At 39.8% G+C, this 27,674-nt stretch overlaps 1 protein-coding gene across 4 annotated transcripts; it reads right to left on the reverse strand.

Annotated features, from left to right (window-relative positions):
• Positions 1–27,674, reverse strand: LOC108665326. Of its 4 annotated transcripts, none has more exons than XM_047883530.1 (23): positions 27,508–27,674; positions 23,390–23,541; positions 21,931–22,717; positions 19,056–19,247; positions 18,147–18,842; positions 17,000–17,947; positions 16,255–16,356; positions 15,419–15,544; positions 13,286–13,460; positions 11,962–12,172; positions 10,534–10,624; positions 8,964–9,998; positions 7,534–8,451; positions 7,220–7,300; positions 6,430–6,862; positions 5,667–6,090; positions 4,405–4,969; positions 3,977–4,145; positions 3,488–3,607; positions 3,074–3,187; positions 2,243–2,485; positions 1,465–1,647; positions 1–1,241 (listed from the first exon to the last, which is right to left on the reverse strand). In XM_047883530.1, exons 1-23 carry the CDS (start codon positions 27,529–27,531, stop codon positions 340–342), a joined length of 8,691 nt encoding a protein of 2,896 aa, XP_047739486.1. In that variant the 5' UTR covers positions 27,532–27,674; the 3' UTR covers positions 1–339. The 4 variants fall into 4 exon arrangements, with proteins under 4 accessions (XP_047739486.1, XP_018007560.1, XP_047739485.1 ...); XM_018152071.2 differs by lacking the exon at positions 27,508–27,674 and adding an exon at positions 25,540–25,706 and having other exon boundaries at positions 16,255–16,353; XM_047883529.1 differs by lacking the exon at positions 27,508–27,674 and adding an exon at positions 25,540–25,706.

The raw sequence follows: 27,674 nt of genomic DNA on the forward strand, positions 1-27,674 counted from the left end.
AACGTTTAATATTTGTGTAAATTAGAGGACAAATATAATACGAAAATGCCTTTTGATAGTACATTGAGTTACGAATTAGTGGGCATAAATGAGTTATGAATTTGTAGCAAGAGCTATTCCAAGTAACTTAATCATCTCAAAGTTAATGATAAAATCATAGGAAACAAATTAGACACACGTTGCTGTCCCGTAAGGAAGAGGGAAGGGATATTGGCCAGTGATGAGCTGGTTTCCATATTATTCAATAGGAGATTTTTACAGGTGGGGAATTAGGCTCATTTCAGGGAATGGTCCAGTAGTGGGTATGGACTTCTCAGGAATAATATCCAACCTGGTATATTATCCAGACTGGGGATACTGTCCCGGAGGAGGATACTGTCCTGGAGGAGCATACGGTCCGGGAGGAGGATACCGTCCAGTTGGAAGATTCTGTCCAGATGGAGGATTCTGTCCAGGATACTGTCCACTAGAAGGATACTGTCCAGTTGGCGGATATTGTCCAGTTGGAGGATACTGTCCGGTTGGTGGATACTGCCCACTAGGACGATACTGTCCACTAGGAGGATACTGCCCACTAGGACGATACTGTCCACTAGGAGGATACTGCCCAGTCGGAGGATATTGGTGAGCAGGGGGATGTTGTCCAGGTGTTGGACGATGACTAGTTTGGGGATACTGTCCAGAGGAGGGGCATGGACCGGCAGGAGGTCGGGCTGGTGGTGGCCATGAACCAGAGGAGGAATATTGTCCCGAGTGTGCAGGGATGGTGGCACCAGATCTCATGCCATCACTGCCACCTCCAGCGATGTTGTGGCTGCCACTCACACCGGCGCGGCTGCTGTCGATGTAAGGGTTGGACCCTGCACTGTAAGCAGTCGAGCCTGAGTTGTAACTGCTCGCTAGACCTGCTGAGTATCCACTGCTGCTGGAAGCCGAAGGTGGTGCATTTGCCTGGCCAGAATTGTAGCCTCTCGGCCCACTTGTAGAGGAGTAACTGCTGCCGCTGGGAGAAGCGTGTAATGCAGCAGCCGTGCCAGAGTTGTAGCCGCTGGTCACACTATCAGAGTAGCCACTACTGCTGTGTGCAGTACGTAAAGTAGAAACCAACTCATTGTGGTCGGCAGAGGTGACGAAGTGCTGCTTCAGGTCAGTTCGTATGAAGCGGCATTCTAGGAGACTTTCTGCCACCGTCATCTGCTTCACGTCAATCTTGCTCACCACTCCCACCTTGTTTATGCCGCCTGAAAAATACCAACATTTGTATCCACTGAAAACCCAGCTGAACATTGAAGCGTGTTCGCCATGATACAAAAAATAATAATTATGCAAAATGTAGAGTCATAATTCATCATATACACTGTGATCAAAACAGCGTGGCTAGAACAGGAAAGGTATGATAATATAATCAGAACAAATAAACGATTAAAACAAATAAAAACAGCTGGTAAGGGAAAGGTAACTGACGGTAGTCGAGCACGAGGCGCTTCAGCTCCACGACAGTTTGCCTCATGAGGAGGGAGTGCAGGGGCGCCCCCAGCAGCAGCGCCGCGTTATCCAGGATGAGAGCCCTCAGTCGCTCTACAGGCAGCGTCTTGACGACCTCACACGCGCGGTGCAGCGTCGCCAGCACCACGTCGCATTCTCCGACTGCAAAACATACATGACGATCACCAGGGGCCATGCTTTCACAACTCGCTAAATGAACGTAAGTACTTACGTTCTATTTTCTTGTCTATAATTGGTGGATTTTGCTTGAAAGGCCTTCAATGATTGGCTGATGAACTTACGATATCTTAACTTTTTTTGAAAGTATGGGCCAAGAGCTTGATACAAATTTCTATTTTCTGGGTACATGAAGCTCTTATGCTCATTTGTTTTAGTTTTGGCAGACTTTCGTTTGTATGGTATCTTTTTTGCAAATAAAAATTGTAAAAATTCATATTGAAATCAAGAGCTTACTACTAGAATCACCGTATGATAAACTAAAATAATATTGTAAGATAAAGCTAAAATTCGTCGGAAAAAATGGAATATGATAGACCAGTCAATGCAGTCATAGCTATGATATATTTAAAGCCTGTGATATTTCCCTGCATCAATTACAAGCTTCAAATACTGCTGCAGTATTCATATTTCAATTCTGTTGTTACTTATAAGTAATATTTACTAATAGGTCAGCGGAATGGTGATATCATTGAAATAACAAACAATGGATATGAGCCCTTGACATTTGCAGCCTTACTTATTGGTTCATCATCGATGAGAGTGAGCATGGACACCGACATTGCAGTGACGGAAGGCTTGAGAATGAGCTTCATGTGCTTGAGGGCTTCAGAGTCCGGTGAGATGACCAGGATTTTAACCCCAACACTCGAGCTCAGGTGCCTTAATGAGCGGACGGCATTCGCCGCAATTAACGGAGAATTTTCCAGTCCAGCCGTGAACACGTCTTGCCATGAAGCGCAAAAGAAATCTGCGTCCATATCTGTGAACAAAGGAAAATAGACTTATCCTGATTAGGCATGAATTTAAACACTGGTTGAATTACTTCCTGCAAAGAAATCAAAAAATATAACCCAGTACTCACTGCAGTGAGCGAGCGAGAGCGCATTTTCTCGTCGACGAAAACGTGAAGTCACGGAGGGACAGACTGACGGACGGACATGGCGAGCACAATAGTGCATTTTTTCCATATATGAGAAAATGCGCTAAAAAGAAGATTTAAGAGAGTAGAAATTATGTTACATGTGCTGCGTAATTCAGGAGATATTAATAATATGTTCCACCAACCAATTGTATACTGACGAAAAGTCTCGTTACCAGGCCTTGTCACGAATAATATCGATAATTAATGTTTTCAGATACAAACCGTTGGCTACCAATCTACTGGCGGTAACTCTGGGGAACTGTACATAGTTATGAATAGCAATGACAACTGTTCCTTCATCCATTGGCAAAATGTTAAAAACTGGCAGACAGTCTACTCTGTGTGACCTGCAAGACAGATTCTCTGCAAGGTATGTTAACTGAAGGTATGTTACTTGCAACCCATGTTGTCTGCAGAGCGTGTTACCTGTGGACACCGAGAGAAGGAGCCTGGTAACGGCGTTGTCGTTGTACTCAGAAGCAAATTGCATCAGCAGACGTTGGTATAGCGATGCCTTCTCGGCAGTTGGGCTTCCTGGCTCTGTAAATAAGTGATTACTTAGAAATAAAAAATAAATGTTATTCTAGCTGCGGTCAATATGTTCAGACATGATTCATTATTCAATGCCGTCCCAAAGTTCATATGCGTTTTTACAGATGAAATGTATAACTATTCAGATATGTAACATTATTCAAAGCGATCCTGCAACATCGAACTATTCACTGCAACCAAAAGAAATTACATTGTACTCTAGTATGTAAGAGCGAAGTTTCTAATTAATCATTTAATGGTGAAATAATGCCCCGCTACAAAAATCAAGAAGATGGGAGGTTTTCTTACGCTGAGGAGTAATGAGCTCTGTAGAGAGCAGCGTATCAATGAGTCTGTAGCCCTGGAGTTGCTGTAACAAGAAAGCTGCTCGGTCCTCCAACTCCCAACTGCAACGCACTAGCCACGTATCTGCAGGAAATATCGAGCCGTGTACAACCTTAATACGTGTTGCGGACGTAGCCGTCTCAGGCCACGCTGGAGCGCTATAACAACATCCTAGGAAATCTCATGATGACATGAGTGATCATGAGAACAAAACGAGAAAAAAATGCTGGACCGATGCTGCACCGATGAGAATATGGTATAAACATGTCCACTGTGAGTATATAGCAACGTATGGAGAAGCACAGTGAGAGAGGAAAACAACTAAGTGTTCTTGCACAATACAGAACAGAAAACAACTAAGTGTTCTTGCACAATACAGAACAGAAAACAACTAAGTGTTCTTGCACAATACAGAACACAATACAGAACAAAAACGTGTTCGGTGCGACGCACCGTAAGAGGAGCGTTTAGGTGGCGTGGTCATGCCAAAACCAGAAGTCAAGCGTAGGACCCAGATCTGCGGCAGGGGGGTGCCGCTGGTGGTCAGTGCGATGTCTATGGTTGCTACCGGCTCACCGAGGGGGGCACTGTACGCAGCACTTGTCACAGTAGAGCTGGAACCCTGCACGTAATAAGGATTTCGGTTATGCGGTAAACCTCAGTGATTCTAAGAGGTTCAACGTTCTTTTAAAAACAATCTTCGCAAGTCAAGCTGAGTTTGAATCTTCAAACGCATTCGAGAATTGGAAACAAAACTTACAGAAAACATAAGCATTTTGAATCACATATCAACACTGATTATCATTACCATCGAATTAGATCAGAGTTAAGACGCTTTGCAAGTTGTTAACGGACGAAAATTAAAAAAAACGCGCACTAACCGTCTGATTTTCACTCTGTTTCTTGACCAGAGACTCGACGCAGGCCACCAGATCTGAGAAGTGAACGTCGGGAGAAGAGTCTCTAGTCTCGCTCTCCTTCCTCGACTTTCCTCGATCCTTCGACGTAGAAGACTTCGACTTCTTAGCGTGCTTTCCTTTACTGGAATCAGAGGTGCCCTCTTTCTCGCTGTGAACCTTCCTGTGTTTACGCAACTTGGCTTTCTTCTTGCCTCCACGAGAGTGGCGACTACTGCCGCTACTGCCTTCAGACGAGTCGCTGATCTTGCCTTCAGACGAACCACTGCTGCTGTCGCTGTCGTAGCCTCGTCTGGAGTGGCGGCTGCGGTGACGTCGTGATCGTCGTGACCGACGCGACTTATGCTTCGAGGACTTACGTCGTCGACCAGAACGACCTTCAGGAGAAGGACTGTGTCGTCTTTTTCTCGAACGCTTTTTACGTGACGAAGGCGATGAAGAGGAATTCGAAGAGGCGGAGGAAGACACGGATGAGTAGCGCCTCTTGCGTGATTTACTGTCTTGTTTGTCTTCCATGCTGGATGATTCACTGAGGGCATACAAGTAGATGGTAAATTGCTGTACAACAACTCAGGCTATTCATGCGATCATTAATGGTGCGTAAGCCGTGGAAAAATTTTTCGATTCTCTCACTTTTCACCGTCTTACCTAAAAAAGGGACTTCTTCAGGCGCGCTACAATCTCGAGTGCAATGATTCCAGGACTTATTCAGACAAGGTTTACTAGATATCTTCCGTATTGCATACTTCACAGTCCTTTTCCGAGAAGGTAGAATAGATTGTTTCTATCAAAACCAGCGGTGTTACTTGCACATGTATCTGTCGTCTGTATGGCAACATTGGCAAGTAAGGTGCAAGTGAAGCAACCAATCAGAGCGTTGCAATTATACGAGTGCGGCAACCAATCAGAGCGCTGCACTGCAGTAGCCAAGGCAAGAGGGTAAGCATATATCCTTGAATTTCAGTGACAGATCGGGCAGCGCAAGCGCATGCGCCGTATCACAACCGATATGTCTGTGCAACTTTAGCAATTTGAGGGAAAGAGTTACAATAAAAAGACAAAGCCAAAATACGAATAATCCGAGACCAAAAATCAATTTCGGTTGAGGAGACAAGGCACTAAGATTGGCCGGTAACTTTTCCTAGTGGTTATTTGAAATGCAGTTTATCGTTCCATCGCAACCGAAGCGATCAAGAAGTAATCTCCGCGACATATTTTGAACTCACCTGCTTTCACGCTCAGCTCGCATCGCGGCCACATCGAAAATTCCCGAGTAGGAGATCATAGACGTCGAGCTTCTCGGTGCCTTCTCGGTCTCTTGGGTTGAGGGGAGTCCAGGGGCCGGTGCGTGGAGAAAACGAGGACCAGCTCCGTGGGGGAAACGAGGAGCAACTGCACGAGGGACGCCAGAAGCGAATTCCGGTCTGGCAGCACGATACGGTGGATGCATTGAGGGATACGGCGGACACATTGAAGGATACGGAGATTCGCCTGGGACTGGTCCGTATGCGCCCATTGGAGGTGGAGCAGCAAAAGGTGCTCCCATCGGGTGATAAGGATGGCGGGGGTGCGGGAAGCCTCTAGGCGCTGCTGAGCGAACAGGTCTGCTCGGGTTCCGAGGTGGGCCAACAGAATCAACGACGCGACTCACTGTGAAGGCGAAAGACGGTTAATAGACAATACAGTGTATTTCCTTGAAGACCATTTGTTCAAAAACAGAGACCGTTTAAACTTCTATTGCTTAAACAGAGAATTGTTTAAACTTCTATTGCTGTTTTCAGAAAATCAATGACCAAAATGTATAGATGGTTCAAAGAAATCCTAAAATACAAAGACCTAGCACGATAATACCTCATATTTGAGCAGTAAAAAAACTGCTGCTATGAAGCCTTTGATGTAATGAATTTGTTTTAAGACACAATCGTGCTAAAATTAATAACTATTAGTCTATTTTTCAAATTCATTAAACAGGTGTCAGTTTGTTCAGACCTGCAAGCATAGGCTGCGATCTCTGCATGACCTCATTGACACGAGCGATCCAAGCTGCCAGGGTCTCTTGGAGAACAGCAGGATTCTGCTGCTGCATCAGAGGCTGCGTCGTGACGAATGAAAACTCTTCATCTTCATTAATGTGGGGCAAATGTCGTGTTTTGTTGAACACTTCCGTGATGGCTTTGTTGAACTGCGCGACGTAGGGACGGAGTTCCTTCCTGTAGTGGGTGCGGCAGAAGAAGATGTGTTGCGAGTTGAGGTTCTTCTTGGCGATGAGGTGCAGTTCGGTGTGGCAGTTCAGGTCTTCGAAGGCCATCATGACGGCAGGGAAGATGGGAAAGATGGTCGCGTAGCAGCCTGGGCCAAGTCTGCATGCCAGCAACGTCAGGAAACTTGTGATGACTTCCATTACAGAGCGCACGGTCACATCCTGTAATGAGTCAGCTCGTTACTGTCACATCCTGCAATGATGGTCAGCTCGTTACTGTCACATCCTGCAATGAGTCAGCTCGTTACTGTCACATCCTGCAATAGGTCAGCTCGTTGCTGTCACATCCTGCAATGAGTCAGCTCGTTACTGTTACATCCTGCAGTGTGTCAGCTCGTTACTGTCACATCCTGCAATAGGTCAGCTCGTTGCTGTCACATCCTGCAATGAGTCAGCTCGTTACTGTCACATCCTGCAATAGGTCAGCTCGTTGCTGTCACATCCTGCCAATATTGAATATTTCACTTCAATGGTCACTTTAAAATTTTAATGGGAGTTGTAAGGCTATAATTTACTAACCTTCCTCACGCTGTACATTTTAATGGGAGTTGTGCATTTGTCCCGCAAACATTCCTCGTAGATCGCATGGGTGAACATCACCTACGTCACGGAGGGAGAGAGGAAGCGTCAGTACACCCACTGGGACAAATAGTTTTTTCAAGCCATAGCAGGGTAAAGCTTGCAGAAAAGGGATATTCATCAGAAAGGATTATTATTAAAGCGTACAAGGTATGCATTACAATTGGCGGAATGAGATGAAAGCTTGCGGACAGAAAAGTAGTCATTTATTTAAGTATACTATTCCCTTAGGCTGAACTTATTGCATAACATACGTTTGGAAATGGGCAGGCAACGTAGCATGTCCAGGTAACATCGTCCTTGTTGCCTGCGCGTTTCTTGAGAGCCTCTACAATGTAGTCCACGCCAGAAAATGAGAAGAAGTCCACATTTGTCGGCAAGTGAAACAATCTATCGTGAGTGAACGGATTATTGGGCACGACTTGATAGTCGCCAATGAGAGCGTAGTGCGTGGTGCGCGTAGGCAGCATCAAATGCGCACCGAAATCATGGCTGTCGTAGCGCGGCAAGACGGTGGGCAACCTGCTCAGTGCCGCATGCACCAGCGTCGTGAGAGGAGTGCGCCACGCGCTCCCTGACACGTTCAACTGTCGTGCATCCTGTGCTGACGATACGATGCTCACACATTCTGCTTCCAGGGCTCGCCTCGACATCATAACTAAGAAGTTTTCTTGTCTGCTCAACGTCATCGAAAGTTTGAACGTCTTATCGGAAAGCTGGTGGTACATATCCTTCAAAACAAGCTCGTAGGTTTTCGATGACTCATTTTCTTTGTTTTTTGTTTCATCTGAACTTTCAGCAGGACTCGCGACAATTTTTTTCTCGAAAGTGCTTGATGAAGTTCCCAAGTTCGGTTCAAGTGGTTCACTGGGCACATCTGTATAAGATACTACACATTCTACTGTAGGCTTGTCACGATCGCTGTCAAGGTTTCCATCATCTTCATTTGTGTTTTCTCGATGAGGTTCAGGTACTGAATTTATGTGTTGATCATTTAAGATGCCAGTGTTGACGACGACGGTTTGGTGGAGGCATGACAGCGCCTGCCGCCAAGACTCAGGCAGGGCGTTGGTCAGGAGCTGCAGGGGCGGCACCGGCATCGTCACCACGCTGTGCCGCACGTCCAGCTCCACACGCAAGAATGAGCGCAAGTCGTTCACGGCGTAACTTGCCTGCAAAAAACAAACTAACGTCAGGATTTTACAGTGACGATTTCTGGGCGTCAACGCACACGACCATGCGGGTTTATCGCTTTAAAATTATCATGTCATGCAAAGAGATAAGGGCCTCCTGGGTTATAGCCAGGTATCCCAACCATTAGTGGTGATGTATGTAGAGTGGGAGTGCATTATTGTTATGTACGGTAGCGTTATAATACATAAGTAGTGGTGTAATGAACTCAGACGTGGTGTAATGAACTCAGACGTGGTGTAATGAACTCAGGCGTGGTGTAATGGGCTGAGAAAGATGTAGAAAGAGTTGTCAGTGGCATAGTGGAAAGAGCGGTTAGTGGCTGTGCAGTAGGTATAGTGGTGCAGTAGGTATAGTGGTGCAGTAGGTATAGTGGTGCAGTAGGTATAGTGGTGCAGTAGGTATAGTGGTGCAGTCAATAGTGCAAGTGTGCATTGCAATCTCCACAACTAACGCCAGGGTTGAAGGTGAACAAGTTTAAGCTGCAACTCACCATGTCGAGAGCCTGGTCGGGATGAAGATCAAGATGCTCATTAATGAAAAGAAGAGGAGCATCGCAACATTTCTTGTTCAGCACCGTGTATGGAGTTCTGGATCTAAACAATTCCCTCACAGTCTCAGTCTGGATATTCTCCACGTCGATGCTCGCACTCGCCATAATGTCTTCTACATTTATCGTAGATGGACAAGTTGTGGAACTAAACTCTGGGTTATCTGAGGCGTCTATATCTTCGTTTCCTGCGACGTCATCTTCTGCCTGCAGAGTTACAGGCTCCAGATCTTCAAGAGGTCGTGCCGAGCCCAATACCTCTGATGCTGGGGGTAAGGCACCTGCATCTTCAACCCCGTTCCCAGCACCCGAAAATTTGCCGACAGGTTCAGTGTCCTGTACAGATTTTTCGGCGCGCAGAATGTGTTCTGAGGCACTTTCAGATGCTTCATGTTGAGGTGACAACGCTTCATCGTTGGCTTCATCACTGGAAATTGCATCTAAATCTAAATTTGTAGACTGCTGTTGGACAGCATCTTGAGGTTCAGCACACGGAAGATATTTATCTTCAATAGTTTGCAAAGCAGTGGCTGGTGAGACACCATCGGGATCTTGAAGATAGCCATTTGCGTCGGCGGTCACGGCAGCTGTTGACGTACTGTTAAGGGTGGGGCAGCTTTGTAATTCTGTTGAGAAGTTCGATTCTCTTCCCGAGCCAACATCTTCACTAGATGACAAAGTCGATGCAGTAGACACCAACACAGAGTTAGTTGACTCAGGAACACTGCGACTAGCAGACACTTCGGTAGGTATTGCACTACATATTTGTGTTGGAGTCTCATTTCCAGGGAACGCAGAAAATGGGTTAGAAGTAACTTTCTCGCTGAGCAAAAGATCAAAACCAGGAAGAATTATCCACAAAGCTTTAGGGTCGTTGACGTTGGGCAAGAGACGAACGATGTCGGCGCGCCACCGTCTCAGAATTTCAGCCTGGCCTTCCTTATTGTCAACGAGTCGCGGCGCTGTGTAGACCAACACCTGAGTGAGCACGGCAAGTTAATAACAAGCTGCACTTAAGATAAACTTATTTTCAATATGAAGGATGCAAAACGAATAAGAGAGAAATTTCAGAGTCCGATAGTAAAACAGGCGTTTTTCACACCTAAAATCAATTGTACTGGCCACTAAAAAACTTTTTATTACAAATTTATTTTAAAGAGTAAAATTATATAAATGCGATAGGGCTCGGCTATGATTTTTAATCCCACTTAAAATTAAATTCAAACTGATAGAACAAGAATCTAAACTCTCGTGTTGCTAAACAATCACTTACATACCAGAACGAACATCAAGTTACTGTAAGAATTTGTAGACAAAAACGTGTAAATTCTCCCGTTGCATCTACGAGAAAGTTGAATTACGGTGAAACATTACAGCATCAAGAAAAGTTCCTTGTAAATAAATAATTATGAATGTTTCACAATAGAAACGGACAGCACCCCAAGCTGTGCGCATTACAGGTGAACTCATCATATCATCACCAGCTCATCATATCATCACAATATTCACTAACATGACTCATGCGTGTGTAAGGCTTCAGCAGGGGCAGCAGAATGTCGTCGGCAAGCAGCACCACGAGGTCAAAGGAAGGCTGCCGGTACAGCCTGCAAGAAAAATAAACGCATTACAAACAGAGAATCCTTATTTTATAGAAATTAGATCATTATATGTATTTCTTGCATTATATAGACGCATTAGGGTTAATACATTAATTTTACACTTTTTTGAGCTGCTGATAACCAGCTCAGTGTATTTCAATACTAATTCCTTCATAACTGATGCAACTAAAAATCTATAATACTGTCGGCGACATCGTCTCGCTCCAAGTTCCAATATCATAACAAATTTAATCTCATTCCACAAACATAGCCACATAAATAAGTAATTTACGATACCAATCGAAAATAACTGCAAGTGCATATACCTATGTATTTTTGAACATTATGAAACTTTCAGAGTATCAGCCTCTGTCTTCAAACTTTAGTTGAAGACAGAGGCTGTTATGCATATATACATTTTTAAATTTCCAATTCAATTAAAACTGGTTATAGTGCAATTTATTGCCTGATGTGAATGCATTAACGGGCATTAACGAAAAGGTTGTTTATGTAAACAGTGAAAGTTGACATTAATGTTAAGAGCGCTGGGACCTTTTACAAGGACCTTTTAACAAAACTTCACTTAAGACAAATTCATTTATTGCCAGTAGGTCACAAGCCTCATTCGATGAGAATTCAGATAAACAAAATCAAAATTGGAAAGCATTAGTAAGTTCGATAAATCTGTAAAAACAGTAGAAATGCAGTAAATCAACAAAATTACAAACGCTGTGCTTTCAAATGACTTATGATTTCTAAAATGAAATTTATGAAGAACGAAACTTTAGCTGGAAGAAAGGCAGTAAAACAACTTACGGTAAAAATAAGATATCACTAATTTTATGTACAAAGTGCTTATTTCTGAGCTAATTTTATGTACAAATTACACGAGTTCTTTGAACATAGAAATAGCCAATGAAAAACCAGAGGCCAGTGCCTCTTAACGACGCTCCAGTTGTGGACAAAGGCAGCGATGGCAAGTTTGTAGTAGATATTAAAATTGGAAGTTACTAATTAGTACATGAACAAACAACAAGGAGTTCTTGAAAACACTACTAAGAACAAGAAGCACCTCTTAACAGCAGTCCAGTTGGGGGCGAAGACAGCGATGGCAAGTTTGTAGTAGACATTAAAATTAGAAGTTACTAAATATATGAACAAACTACAAGGAGATCTTGAAAGCAGTAATAAGAACAAATGACAAGCGCCTCTGAACAACAGTCCAGTTGTGGACAAAGGCAGCGATGACAAGTTTGCTGTAGACGTGAAAATAAGAAGTTACTAATTAGTACATGAACAAACAATAAGAAGTTCTTGAAAGCACTACTAAGAACAACAAGCACCTCTTAACAGCAGTCCAGTTGGGGGCGAAGGCAGCAACAGCAAGAGGGTTGTATAGCCCCAGCCAGCGGCAGAGCTGCTGCGTGTGGCAGGTTGTGTGCACGTGGAAGCGCAGCGCTTGTGCTGACAGCACCACCCCGCACGGTGCGCAGCGGAAGCTCCTGCGCGCCGTGCGCTCGATCACACAAGCGCGCTCACAGTTCATCAGGAAGTCTGGCGATGAGGACAAATTTAGATACGAACAATTTCTACAAGTTGAGGTTAAGCAACAAAGCCAGGTTCAGAGACGAGATATTGTTCAGTCAATGACGTTCAGAGAGGAGCAATGTCTGCCAACGAAACTGCCTATAGAAGGCAGATTTTACAGTTGTTATCGGCCGTAATAGTCAAATAAATAATTATCAAAGCATCAATATAGAAAACATCAATCAATGAATATCAATATTATTCAATAAAATAGCAGAAAAAATTACAAGTTCGTAAATCCGTCAGCCAATCACTGATGACTTTTCAAGCTAAACCACCAAACACAGGCAAGTGTACTTAGGGTAACTTAGAACGCTAAGAGTATTTAGGGTAACATAGGACGCTAAGTGTACTTAAGGTAACTTAGGACGCTAAGTGTACCATACTTAAGGTAACTTAGGACGCTAAGTGTACTTAGGGTAACTTAGGACGCTAAGTGTACTTAGGGTAACTTAGGACGCTAAGTGTACTTAGGGTAACTTAGGACGCTAAGAGTACTTAAGGTAACTTAGGACGCTATGTGTACTTAAGGTAACTTAGGACGCTAAGTGTACTTGAGAAGCAAGATTAGATAGTACAATCGACCCCTAGAATATAAGTGAGAGTAATATTTTATTAGCGTTCCATTTTATACATTTTAAACTCCCAAGCTCTGAGAATTATTTTGTATTTTAATGCAGGAGACTAAACTTTGACATAGGTAAGTAGTCTTTTTCTAAAAAAAACTATGAAAATACAGCGAAAAAAGGATGAAGCCCATACATGGGAAATTCCTAAGAAACTAACTACATGAACACAACGTAACGCCACAAACAAATATTTAAACGCAAATAAAATGCTAACTAAATATCACCGTATTGAAGATATGGTCAATTTATTTGGCGTTTTCTTTGCTTTTATATTCTTGATGAAGTTGTGATGTAAACAGGCCAAGAATGTAAGCACTTGAATGCTAAGAACATTTAGCAGCATAAGCACTTGAATGCTAAGAACATTTAGCAACATAAGCACTTGAATGCTAAGAACATTTAGCAACATAAGCACTTGAATGCTAAGAACATTTAGCAGCAAAAGAAGAACCTTTAGAGAGGCCGTAAGTGTTGGTAGCAGAGGAGCTACCAGCGACCAGGAGGGAGAAGGATGGAGGAGGCAGGTAGCAGGACGCCGTGACTGCCATGACGTGAGGCTCGTGGTAGACATGTTGCTCTGCCCACACCACGTCTCCTGAACACTCCGGACACAGCGCGCACGTATACTGTTGGTTCAAGTCTCGTTATTGTGCGCCGAGAATGAGAATTTCAATACTTTATAAGTCTATGTCGGGAGACTCTTAAGGGGAGCGTCTACCCTAAAATTGAAAAATTTCCACTTTTCGGTTTTTATACTCATTTTAAAGCTGACATTCTGCCCTATCCAACGGTACCACTGCCATCTCTGTACGTTGATTTATGATTTCACGACATTTCATGAAAGGGGGGCGGGTGGAGAGTTCTTTAAGTAATTAGATAGGAACTAATTAGCTGCTGAGCTCTTTAAATATAGTGTCTACTTGAGTTGTGCTGCAGTTACGTGTTTAGTCTCATCTTAAAGCTGACATTCTGGTAAATCCAACGGTACCATTACCATCTCTGTACGTTGATTTATACTTTCACGACACTTCATGAAAGGGGGGCGGGGGGGAGTTCTTTCAGTAATTACATAGGAGCTAATTCGCTGCCCCAGTACTACAAATACAGTGTTTCTATAGGCCCGTTTACACTAGTGGCAACGACATGCGCTTTGAGTAGTTTGCTGCAGTGCCTCACCGCGCACAACCGTTCACACTACTTTTGTACTCGGTAGTTTGAGACCGCGCGCTTTGAACACTAGTTGCCTCCTAGACGTCAATGAGGATGGATGTCACCGAATTTGAGCTGTGGGCCATTGTTCTCGGGTTAATAGTCCACAAAAATTCATATCTTTATAGAAAACGTTTCGGAGACCAGCTCCATAGTCAATTCGTAGAATCTAGAATCATAAATTAATACATTGAAACCATAGAACGAATTGAATTTCTTTAATTAATTTAGATTTTTAATTTGATTCAAATTTTTAATTCAATTTAAATTCTTAGTTAATTTGCGATTTAAGCATACAAGTGATATCAATTCTTTACTAGCTATCTACTAAGTGCCGCGCTTGTGTTTCATGAGGCATGGCCCCTGTCAATCGCTAGCTCGTCAATTGGTCAAGAAGCGCATGCAGAGGCTGCAAAGCGCCTCTGCATGCGCTTTGAGGCACTTGACTCTCGTGTTTTGCCCCTAGTGTGAACGGGCCTTAAGAGGTCTGACTCAGTGTGCCTCCAGGCGTTGTACGGAGAAGTGCGCATGTAGTTGCTCCCATCATCCTTGAGTGGAATCAAGCTCCAGAAACGTTTAGTTTGGTATCTATGCTACATTGAGCGCATATTGTGGTGCGCGCGGGACTTTGTCGCGCTCTCCTCAACATTCACACTTATTGTCACCTCCTCGAGTTTTGAAGCTACATCAATGAGACATATACCGTTCGATTTGCAAAGAAAAGATCTACAAACTGGTCTTAGCCTTTTTTCCAAGTTCGTTGTAGTTCGGATTTTATTTTGCAAAAAAGGGGGGGAAAGTGGAGGTAAAATCGAAAATTTTGAAAAATTTCGGACAAAATGCTCCCACACCCACAAAAATGAGAAATGCAAAAAACCCCCCAAGACCAGTTTGTAGATATGGTCTTTGCGCATTGAATGATATGTGTCTCGATGTTGTAGCTTGAAAATCCTAGGAGGAGATAGGTTTTCTAAAGTATCCCTTTTTGGCCGTTTTCTATGAATTTCACGTTTTCTTTTAATTTTTTTCAAAAAATTGACACGAATAAAACCTGAGTATTTTAGGGTTTACATATATGTACCAAATTTCAAGTTGATCCCTCTGTAAATTACTGAGATAAAATTTAGGGTAGACGCTCGTTTTAGAGGTCAATGTAAACATAGAAAGTTCAAATTAATTATTATATAATTATTCTCACACATGTATGGTGTGGCTGGAATTTCTAGAATTCAAAATGGTTAAAATAATGAAGGAGTCGGTGCCATGATGGTGCCATTAAAGTAAACTTGCGTTTCTAGCCAAGCTTAAAAAGGCAGATGCTAATTAGCCAAGAGTAACGAAGAACTTGGTACAATAAAGTTAGTGTAACACATACCTTATGTTCCTCTTTGTTTAGCTCTACATGGTAGATGCAGAGCTCAACGCTATGGGTCACAACTTCGGGCAACTTCTTCAACTTGATAGAGCTATTTTCCGGCCGAGTCCATGGTAGAATGAAGCCCTGAAGGCAACAAACATATTGGGTTTTGCTTCAATAGTTGAAGAAATCAAAACAAACAAATAAGAATTTAGATACTATGCTGACAGCAGCAACTTAAAAACCAGAAGGTCTTCAGTATCTCACAATAATATCAATATTCAGCAACTAGTATAGTGATGATGTGCATTCTTTTACTCATAGCTAAAAGGCAATAATAAACTCAGTGTACAATAGACATTGCAAATAAACACCTAACCTGCAATAGATGACATTACGATCACAAAATAATGTAGAAGATAAACGATCACAAAATAATGCCATACAAGCCGTAGACATGTTGCATAAGGACGGCTTGTATGGCAGTGCTCGAGAGGAAGCAGGAGCATCTGGTGCTATTTAGCTTATGTTCAGTAGTTAACCAATATAAAAGTTTTCAACCTCTTCAGCCAACACAATAAGCATAATGGTAGGTATATTGATAATTACAATAATACCTAAGTATAAATTAGCCATTATTAAGGCTATTTCTGTCTCAAGGCCAGCAAGTTCAGTTACTGTCCGAGGACAAAGGGCAGAAATAGCAAGGATAAAAAATTACATGAACGCAACTTACTAGAAAATTTTAATTTATTATCTAGAAAAGTAGCAAAAAGTTCACTCAAACATAACTGGAGTTACATACAAACATAAATGCACGAGTAATTAATGAGAGAAGAGAAATGCCCACAAACCGTGCGCTTCCTGACGCTGTTCAAGGCCACAAGGGAAGTCCTGAGGACTGACGCAAAAGCTTCAGCCAGCAGCCTCCCACCAACAGCAGGGCCCTCAGCCTGCTTCACAGAGACTTATGAAATTATTATCTGTAATTCTTTCAAGAAATTACATCAAATTTGTCAATTTTTTTATATCTCAGCAAAAATATTAAAAAATACAGGCACGAGTAAATCCAAAACCTGAAATCATCAGCTTTATAAGAATTAGACTAAAATTTTTCTCTATTTACTCCTATGCCATATTTTGCAGGTTAGCCATATTTTTTACAATATTATTTATACACCCAATGATATGAATATGAACACATGAATCATTATTCACTCCTTCAGAGAGATACAGTTCAAGTTAAACAACAAAACCTGACCACAAGAGGTAGTACTTGTGTTTTTATTCTTGACTTATTTGAAGTTTTAATAAGTATGAGAATTAATTTTTTGTTATAACAAAATTTTTCAACACATTAAGTTTCATTTCCATTTGAAGGAATGTCTTCCAATGTTTTGATAAAACTTGCACCTAAACATGGCTCACCATGTACAATCTATAGACTATCATGAATCGGACATAATTGATAATCTCTATATTAAATAAAAATATTATGCTATGTTCAAGCATTTCTTAAAGAAATATTCAGACAAAATAATGTAACCATCAACTGAACTAGACATTCTTAAAGCTAATGCGTGTTGTGGTCATGACTACCTTTGTTCGTGCAGGTTCTGAAGTGTCACCGACATCAGCATCATTTTCTTCATCACTGCAAATGTCAATGACTGCGTCATCAACAACAGTTTTCTCCTTATCTACATTATCAACAACAGTTTTCTCTTGATCTGCATTATCAACAGCAATTTTCTCTTTATCAGCATAAACAACAGCAGTTTTCTCCTTATCTGCATCAAGAACAGCAGCTTTCTTCATATCTGCATCAACAGCTGCACTGATAGGGGCCGTTTTCTCCATTTTGGCATCATCAACACCTGTTTTCACCATGTCTGCATCAACAAACATACTTTCTGGGACTTCAGCATCTTTGCAGGAATTTTTTTCCATTGTTTCAGTTGAACTCTTGATGACATTCTGATCAGCGTTCATAGCATAATCAACTGAGGAAATACTTTGCTTGGTTGCTGGCATTTTTTGACTTAGATTACTGGTATCATCTGCAAATCCTAAGGAATTAACTGCTGTAGTTTTTCCATCACGACCTTTGACACAAATAGACTTGACACTTCTTGGGACTTGAAATGCATCAGGAGTTGTAGCTTCATTAGTGGAACATGCATTTTTGCCCGCATTGTCCACTACAAAGGTTAGAAGTGAAGTATTTTCATTGTCTACAACAGAGTGATTGTCTTTGTCATTTCTTAGCCAGTCTAAATGACACAGGTCATCAAGATAGAATGAACCACATTTGTTCATGGTGACGTGATCAACTTGGCTGCCACCTGAAACTGTTTGTTCTTTGAATAGCTGCGGAATTTGTTTTCCTTCATCGTTTCGTGGCAAATTTGAAGGATTAAATGAAGTCTCCTCCACATCAGTGAATGATAAACCCCCAAGTTTCCATGTGCTCTCAGCAAACTTGTTAAAGCAGCGCATGGAAGTCATGAGTGCCAAACACAACTTTGAAGCATAGCTGGGCGCCATCTGATAAAACAAAGTCATCTGCTCACATTTTGACTCTAACAGTTCTAAGGATGATAGGAATTGTATTCACTTTATGCATATGCAGATAAACAGTAAACTACTGCTATCATAGTCTCAATATATTTCAGTAACTTATGGAAACAACATTATAAACAGAATGTGTAAAAGATGCTCCAACTACAAGATACCTCCAACTTACCACTTGACACAAATGCTTGTAAACATTAGCTGTTGTGAGTCCTTTCAGAGGGAAGCTGCAGAAAACAACTTCTGTGTTCAAGCAGCGGCTGGTAATGGCTGTCCTCAGGTAATGAGCAAAGTTGATAGACTGACGGGCAAAAAACTCGCTTGTCTTGCAAACATCTGAAGTTGTTTTACTTAAAGGCACAGGAAAACTCTCATAGTGAGTCAGGATGACAGGGTTGTGTTGAAATTCAGACTCAGTGCTGAATGACTTGACAAATTCATCTAATTCTGCATCTGTGACATTAGTAAATGACTCGTTTTCAGAAGCAGCATCAAAGCCTGTTTGGCTAATCAAAACATTGCCAAGTAGAAACTTAAGCCAAGGAATGACTATAAAGAGGTTGTTGTCATTATTAAAGCGCTTGAAGTTTTTAATTGCGTCATGGAAGCCAGACAGGTCCATATGTTCATTGTGCACAAGGCCAATAGTTTGCCAAGTCTTGAGGACATTCAAATCAACATGAGGAGCAGCTGAGTCGGCAACTATGACTGTGCGACGGGGTTGGACACCTTGCGGGAACACTCCTGAGGGGCGCTTAGGAATTTTTTGAGAGAACAGCAGTGATGCGAATTTGCAACGCAGCATGTGATCGTCAGGTGAACTTTTGAGGTCACTGAAGCTAATTAATGGGCACTTGACATTATTTATCTGCAATAATAGGAGGAAAATAGTTAAATGGGAGAAAAAATAAAATAAGGTAATTATATAAAATATTAGCAACATACTCTGTAAATGTGTATCTGGGTGCAAGTAGACAGACAAGTTACACACAGGGTTCTATGTAAAATCATACATAATATTTCCAGTGATTTGGTGGGCATTACACTTCAAATTTCAATTGAAAATTTATTCTTCACTCACCATCATCTTAAACTTGAAAAATTTTGTCCCAGGAGCAAATGGAAGCTTGACAACAGCAAGACCATCATCAGATGAAAAAGCAACATAGGATAATTGTGAGGCTTTGCCAAGCCCAAAGCGCAAGCCCATGCTGTCACGTAGGTGTTGCAGTGTTGTGCTCTTCTCCATCCCATGGATAAAGATAAGAGAACCCTGCCCATAGATTCATGCATTAATATGAAGTAAAAAGTCTACAGAATATGCATTATATGGTATATGCATAGTGATACCGGTATAAGATAAAAAAGTAAATCCACACAATGCGCGGCAAAGCCACAAAAAAAGTTAACCCTTTAGAGGTCAGACAAATATTTGTAAAATTTTGAATTTCTATGGATAGGTAGTACTAATAGTTATAGCTACTTCTAAGAGAAATTTACTCCAAAGCATCTGAAACATTATATTCAGAGATCTAATGGCAGTTGATGTCTAATGCATTTGAGAAGGCTTGATTGACGTGAATTACTACAGGTCAAACATCCATGGGTTGGCTTATGTAAAATAATGAGAAAATTCTACACATGCTTCATCCTCTGTAAGATTTAACAAGTCTTCACAATGGAGGATGGATTTGCTCATTAAAATTTGTAAAGTTGTTATTAAATGCATTCCAGTATTTTTTCTGTACCAGCAATCCCTGCTCAAGGTTTTTTTTCTACTGGACAAATATAGACATCTAAGACTTTGTTATATTTTATTATTTCAACTCATAAAATTTAGTAATAAGCAAAATATATAGGTATATGTACATATATATATATATATTTTAGCAGGTTCTTTGCCAAGTAGCTTGTATTAAATGTGCAAATGCTCTGTTACAAATTCAAATTCACACTGTTGAAAGAGGAGCGTTATTAAAACAGTTTCATGTTGTCACTTACTCATAAATTAGGAATTGTATATATTCTCAAAAACAAAGTTACCTAAAAGAAAATTATTATTATGATATAAGATTAACAAATAAGGCCAATAATTTTCGAAAAACTCCAAAAAAACTTAAAACCTCTTGTCAGATGGTGTCTTCTAAATCTCCTCTGTCTTTTAAATCAGGCAATAATGAAGAACTTTTAGAGTATTGATGCCTTAATTGAAGGAAAAGGTAATACCACATGTAATCATACACAAACATTTATTTTTCCAATTAAATTATCAGGACAAACTTCCTGGATATTTGAATTAAAATGGAAGTTGCAACCAAAAAAAGTTAATTGCATTTCATGGAGTCCTGCTAACAACTATGGAGTATTGTTAATAAACAATATTTCATCAAGAATAGTACACACATGAAATGCTTTTATTGTCAGTGAAATATTTCCTTTAGATTCAATTTCAATTTGTTCCTTCTGGAATTTCTGTTCATGACCGCTCTTCCACACCAAGCCAGGAGCTTCAGTGAACATCACAGTAGAATTTTAATGATGCAATGCAATTTCACTAGCATGTAGAGAGAAGGAATTTTTTTAAATAAAGTGCTTTGCTTAACAACTGCCTAAAACTTCTTCTATTGGTACTCTGGAAATTGAGATCATTCGAATTTAGGCAACAACGAAATAAGATGAATCAATTCTTATATTTTAATATTCTTATAGGTACTTATATCTAATTAAGCAGGTTTCATTGGAGACCAGAGAATTTGTTTTATTTGCAATTTTCTTATTAGTTTTTTCAATATATCAAACAATATTTTTAGTTTGAACTGGCAAATCAAAAATCAGGTTACCGATGGACATTTTTATTTCGTTAACGACGTTTCGAATGTTTCTATCATTCATTATCAAGTTAAAAGGCGCATTGAGTGATGAAATTAGCGTTGACATAAGTAAAAAGTTAAGTAAATAGGATACCGGTACTACTCAAAAATCAAAATTGTTAGGAATAATTACAAAATCACAAAATAATTTAGAATCAAAGCACCGAAAATCACTCCGAAAACAGTCTCAAGGTTCTGACAAATCCAGTAGTTTGAAGGTTGATGGCTGGGGTCCTATCCCTAATGATGAGGGCCTCAGCTATCATGAGTCGGTTGGCGTCGGGGCATCTCATGACGATGCTGGTGCATTCTTCCAGCACCGTACGAGTGATGGTCTCGTTGTGGGCTTCCATCAGGTGGTTCTTTGGTCCACCAGACTGAAGGTGGCACGTGAGACGTCGGCTTAATGTCGTAGTTGTGAGCCCAATGTAGTCCATATTGGGGAGAAGTCAACAACCTTCTCTATTGCAAGAAAATTTATAAACTACATTGGTCTCTTGGAAAACTCCCGTTTTTTTGCAGGGGTTATTGTTCATCACAAGATTCTGCATTTTCTTGTTTTTGTAGTGATTTTCGGAGTGATTTTCGGTGCTTTGATTCTAAATTATTTTGTGATTTTGTAATTATTCCTAACAATTTTGATTTTTGAGTAGTATCCTATTTACTTGACTTTGTACTTATGTCGACGCTAATTTCATCACTCAATGCGCCTTTTAACTTGATAATGAATGATAGAAACATTCGAAACGTCGTTAACGAAATAAAAATGTCCATCGGTAACCTGATTTTTGATTTGCCAGTTCAAACTAAAAATATTGTTCGATATATTGAAAAAACTAATAAGAAAATTGCGAATAAAACAAATTCTCTGGTCTTCAATGAAACCTGCGTGAAAGAAGAAATTCTGCCAACCTATACTAATTATATCTAATTCTGCACATTTAATAGTATGATCAAGATATAAATTAATACATTTAAATTTTCAAGATTTTTCAACAATAAATGCAATTAGAAATAATATTATACATACGGTACCTTAGCACAAGCTATGTTACTGAAGAGGAATATGCTTAAAAATAAACCCACCTCCATTCCAGCAGACATGATGGAAGCAAGGTGGTCTAGGTTGGTGTAATGTGAATTATAACGTGAACATTCCAAAGCAAATGTATGTGTGAAAACATCACTAGATGGATGAGCTGCATAGTGGTACAAATACCCAAACCGAGGTTCTTGAGATTCAGAAGAGCTTTTTTCAGGCATGGGTTTGAGTACTTTAGAACCATCTTTGGATACCTCTGAACTATATGAAAGGGATTTGCTGTTTCCTGTGATTATTTTCTTATACACTGTAGAGTCGGGCTGCTTTGAATGATGGCCATATTTGTTGTAAGAAACACTGCGGCTGGAACTTGGTTTTTGATCATAATCATGCTTATGCCTACGAGTCTCTTTCTGACTGACATGTCCAGAGCTTAAATGTTTATCTTGCCTATGAGTTTGAGCATTGCTTGAGTGACGGCCAAAGCTTGTTGGCAAAGCATGGCCCAAATCATCATGGACTTGCACACTAGATTTATTAATTCTCTTGTGAGAAGTTTCTCGATCACTTTTGTTTCTATCATAAGGCTTTGAAGAGGAATCAATTGAAGCACGGCGGTCATGGCAGGGGCTATCTTTGGGATACTGGTGATGCCGCTTCTCAGGTAAACATGACTTCAATTTGGCCTGTTTATCCTTGTGGGCCACATGCTTGGATGGTGCTGACTCAGTAGATGGCTTTGCATTGTCAGCACGGAGCTCAGTCAATACTCTATGCACTAAGGCAATAACCAGTTTTTTAGCTGTTTCAAACCTCTCTGTGGAACGAGATCTAGAAAGGAAACAAATTATTAAGAAATATCTTCTGATCATTGAAGTAAAATCAAGTCCTAAAAATGCATGCATGTCTGGTGATGCAGAAAGAGCAAAACTAAGGCTTTCTTTATGAAGGAATTTATTTTAAACTGTTGACATATAAGTATATATATATGCTAACTGTTAACAATGCATATCAAGATATTGGAATATTGTTAACAATGTTATCAATATGCCGGCTAAGATCTATTGAACATTTCCAACAAGTTCATGATCTGCTTGATGGTGAACAGTTCAGGAAACAAGTGATGACCAATTCAATCCTAATTTTCCTGGGATTGGAAAATAAATTTAAAAAACAACTAAACAAAGAATGCTAGGCTTAGTTTAAATAGTGTAAACAGTTTGAAATTTACCAGATATTTCTGCAAATTTAAATTAAAATAAGTCATCTTTTTTTGTTGACATTCTATTTCCCTATGGCATGAATCAAACCTCATTGATGATCCTTTTCAAATTCTACCAACTAACAAAAATGATACAACTTTTATGCAAGACACCAAGCAAAATCTGAAACAGTTTGTCCTAAAATTCAAATTACACTAAAAACTAAGACACTTTTTCAACCTCCTGATGGCAATGGATTGCAAATCAGCAACTAACACAAAAAACTGAACATTTCACTCACTTGACAAGAAAATACGACTTTCCCTCTTCATCCATTTTCAGTACTGGGGCAACAAATGTTTGCTTCTTGATATCTTTGGCTCCTTTGACAAGAAGCTTCTCCAATGTTGCCATGTTTATGCCTTTTGTTGAAGGCAGATACATGGCTTCCATCTGTAGAAAAAACAATAAAATCTAAGCAAAAATCAAGGCAGAGTGGTCAACTCCTGACTTGTAATAACTATTTTATTCAAATGTTTTACATAATTAGCTTCAATTAAAAACATAATTAGCTCATGGAGTGCACTTAATCAACAATGCAGCGATCTTGCAAGCTTTTGTATAGTTTAGACATTTGCCGAATCATTTGGTATACAGTGCCGGAAATGGCTATACGACCACCCAGTTTTCTCTAAATATTTTTTCTTGCACAAAAAATTATGGGATTCTAATTATACGAGCTTAAACTACGTTTAAAAATGGTTCCAACGCTATGCGAAAAAAATAATTTTCTCAAAATATATTAGAAGAAATTATGAAAAGTAGAAAAACCTAGGTTGAAATGGTTATAAGACCAAGATAGGTTTTTCTGTTTGTGGATCACATACACTCATTTTAATAGGCAATCTCACCTCCTTTTGCCATAATTACCTCAAAGCATTGTCTCCCCACTCTATTTACCATATAATCCAGTGTCTTTTGAGAAATTTTATCCCAAAAACGAAGGACAGCCATGCTCAAGTCACTCACAGATTGAAACTGGCGATCATTTTGGTAAACATCCCTCGCCATGATGCCCCATAAGTTTTCAATGGGGTTGAGGTCAGAACTAAGCGCCGGCCACAGCAACAGAGTAATATTCTGTTCTAGGAACCACATGTTTGCCGATTTTGAGGTGTGAATCGAAGCATTGTCTTGTTGGAAAAAATATGTTCGCTCATGTTTCTCATCGGCAAAAGGGAGAAGTTGGTAAAACAGCGTTTGCTTGTAAGCCTCGGAATCTTGTCTCCCATGTAAAATAGCTAGAGTTAATTTTCCCTTTCAGCTAAGCGCCCTAAAAAACCATGACCGAACCAACACCAGATTGCTGCTTGAAAAAAGATTCAGGCTCACGGTCCCGTGGCGCCAATAGCATTGCCATCCATCTGGATCATAAAGATTGAACTTTTTTCATCACTGAAGGTAATCATGTGCCATCCCTTACCAATAAGTAAATATTTTTCAGCAAATTTTTGTTGGTTGATAACATGCTTTTGTTGGAGCACAGGGGCATTTTTTCCTCGTCATGTATTTGAATTTCTTCGAGTCATGCAATGTCTAACGGATACGTCGTGCTGCTACATCAACTCCAGTGGCCAATTTTATAGAGGTACAGGTAGCGCAAATTTTAGAAGTCTCAGAAAACAGTCTCCTAAGATCCCTGTCGGTTAATTTTGGGGTTGGTCCAGTGTGCTTTTTTCACCCGTAGCCGTCCGGATTAGCAAAAAATGATTGTGCTATGGGTTTTGAGCATTTTATTCCCATTGCGATGTCCCGTTGGCTTCTACTGCATTTAACAAAGCCGAAAACTGCGCCTTCTCGGCCTGTGAGTCTTGTCCCATTTGGCATATTTTTTACTTCGAAAAAATATAAGTGAGGACACTGAACTACACCAGAAGTACACCAGAGGGACCCTAAATGACGAAAATCAATACCGGTATATTCTTTATATTGCTGTACTTTTCAAAGTGAAAATGTTACAGAAAGATACCAAAACAGAGAAAAACCTATCCTGGTCTTATAACCATTTCCACCTAGGTTTTTCTAATTTTCATAATTTCTTCTCATATATTTTGAGAAAATCATTTTTTTTTGCATAGCGTTGGAACCGTTTTCAAACGTAGTTTAACCTTGTATAATTAGAATCCCTTAATTTTTTGTGCAATAAAAAATATTTGGAGAAAACTGGGTGGTCGTATAGCCATTTCCGGCACTGTATGAATGTTTACCAAAGTATCAGAACAAATGAAAAATGAGAATAATTACATGAATTTATCATCTAATGAACGCTATTTGCACACCTTACAAAATTGAAAATGCACTTTATCAAAAACACAATATGTACACTTTAACATTCAACATACCGTAATACATACTACTTGAACATTTAATATATACTACTTGAACACTAACCTTTGCGATGTCTTCATCAGCCATTTCTCGTTACTGTTGATCAGTCAGTCCAATGTAAATTTGGCTCAACTATCCACGAATATATAAATTAAATACTTTCATCGGGCAGATAAGATGTTAGCATTCCTCATGAAAATGAAAATATAGCAGTTTTCTAGGAGATGAGAAAAAATATTTTATTAGCATGGAAAATATAAAGCAAGAAGTTTCCAGAAACATGAGAAAATTCTGCACAGTGAAAACCTCCTATTAATGAAGATATCTTAAATTCAAAATTTTCAAAAATACTATCACCGTTTTCATATTTTCCTAACCCTAAAAACACAATATGATCCAATTCATGAATTTGTATTTATAGCTTGACCAATTTAAAAAGTAATCAATTTATGGAACATACAGGCTGTGGCACCAATATTTCAGGTCTAACTAATCTTGTTACAACCTTTACAGTCCAACTGATTTTTCCTTTAGTACAAACAAAAGTAAATCATTTCAAATGTCAGGTGTCCATCAGGCATCTCACTTTATTCATTCTAATTATATTATAAGATTTGAAGTCTGATAGAGCTGCAATATGCTCCAGGGAGGGAAGAGATTGAATGTTAGACACTGAGTCAGCATCTATATATCACATGAGCAAGACTGCATTATGTTGCTTGCCATTATCCCATGTGGCTTGCACAACTGCTGCTATGTAACACTCGTTGTAAGATTTACTCCACCCTGAAAGTAAAAGTCTTAGCTATTTAGCTATATATAGACCCAGACTCTAAAACCAACCCATGATAATATTTAGTACAAAAAAAACACCCACTACAAATTTACATGGTATATATTACTAGGGCCCCCCACTTGTTCTGCAGTCATTCCAGACCTATGATAATGCAATTAAAGGAATAAAGTGATGCCAGATATTTCCTTCATATTGGATTCAGATTTGAGGTGTGGTGAAACAGACCCACTGACACACCCACAGACCCAGACACACCCACAGACCCACTGACTTTTCATGAGTCAGGACTTTATATCCACTAGCTGCCATACCACACATTCGTTTTTCTTAGTAGGAGACGAGGGAAACGAGATCAAGTAGAGATATTAAATCAATCATCAAAAGCTAAAGAAATATTAAATTTTGTTATCTTGGCCAACTTGGAGAAAATTATGACTTATAGTCTGTCCACTGGCTCTAGTACTTTGATTGACATTGATTAGATGCTTGCAAAGTTATGCATGCTGTTAGGGGCCACATGCTGGTATATAAACTATTTATTAATTATTATAAGTGTCTTGTATTAATACTCTCTTTCTATTGTCCCAATGTGTGAATACCATGTTTGAGTGACAGCCAGATAAATTAATATTAGTGTAAAATCACACTCACCAAGAGTTTGACTAGTATTGTGTGAAGCAATGTAATATTGAGCTGCTACTAGTACTGTTTTGTGCTGATTGACATGCAATAAACAAACCTGCTTTCTGGTCACTTAACGGTATATTCTTTATATTGCTGTACTTTTCAAAGTGAAAATGTTACAGAAAGATACCAAAACAGAGAAAAACCTATCCTGGTCTTATAACCATTTCCACCTAGGTTTTTCTAATTTTCATAATTTCTTCTCATATATTTTGAGAAAATCATTTTTTTTGCATAGCGTTGGAACCGTTTTCAAACGTAGTTTAACCTTGTATAATTAGAATCCCTTAATTTTTTGTGCAATAAAAAATATTTGGAGAAAACTGGGTGGTCGTATAGCCATTTCCGGCACTGTATGAATGTTTACCAAAGTATCAGAACAAATGAAAAATGAGAATAATTACATGAATTTATCATCTAATGAACGCTATTTGCACACCTTACAAAATTGAAAATGCACTTTATCAAAAACACAATATGTACACTTTAACATTCAACATACCGTAATACATACTACTTGAACATTTAATATATACTACTTGAACACTAACCTTTGCGATGTCTTCATCAGCCATTTCTCGTTACTGTTGATCAGTCAGTCCAATGTAAATTTGGCTCAACTATCCACGAATATATAAATTAAATACTTTCATCGGGCAGATAAGATGTTAGCATTCCTCATGAAAATGAAAATATAGCAGTTTTCTAGGAGATGAGA

The sequence above is a fragment of the Hyalella azteca genome, unplaced genomic scaffold, assembly GCF_000764305.2.
Source record: "Hyalella azteca isolate HAZT.00-mixed unplaced genomic scaffold, Hazt_2.0.2 contig13197, whole genome shotgun sequence".
In the NCBI taxonomy this organism is placed as follows: Eukaryota; Metazoa; Arthropoda; class Malacostraca; order Amphipoda; family Hyalellidae; genus Hyalella; species Hyalella azteca.

What these genes read in the sequence shown, in the direction of transcription:
- LOC108665326 (XM_047883530.1), bottom strand. Translation starts at nt 27,531, where the DNA reads ATGGCTGATGAAGACATCGCAAAG. An exon ending in TCATGTCTGCTGGAATGGAG is followed by an intron (nt 19,248 to 21,930) that starts GTGGGTTTATTT and finishes ATCTATGGGCAG; the next exon opens with GGTTCTCTTATCTTTATCCA. An exon ending in ACCTAAACGCTCCTCTTACG is followed by an intron (nt 3,608 to 3,976) that starts GTGCGTCGCACC and finishes TATTTCCTGCAG; the next exon opens with ATACGTGGCTAGTGCGTTGC.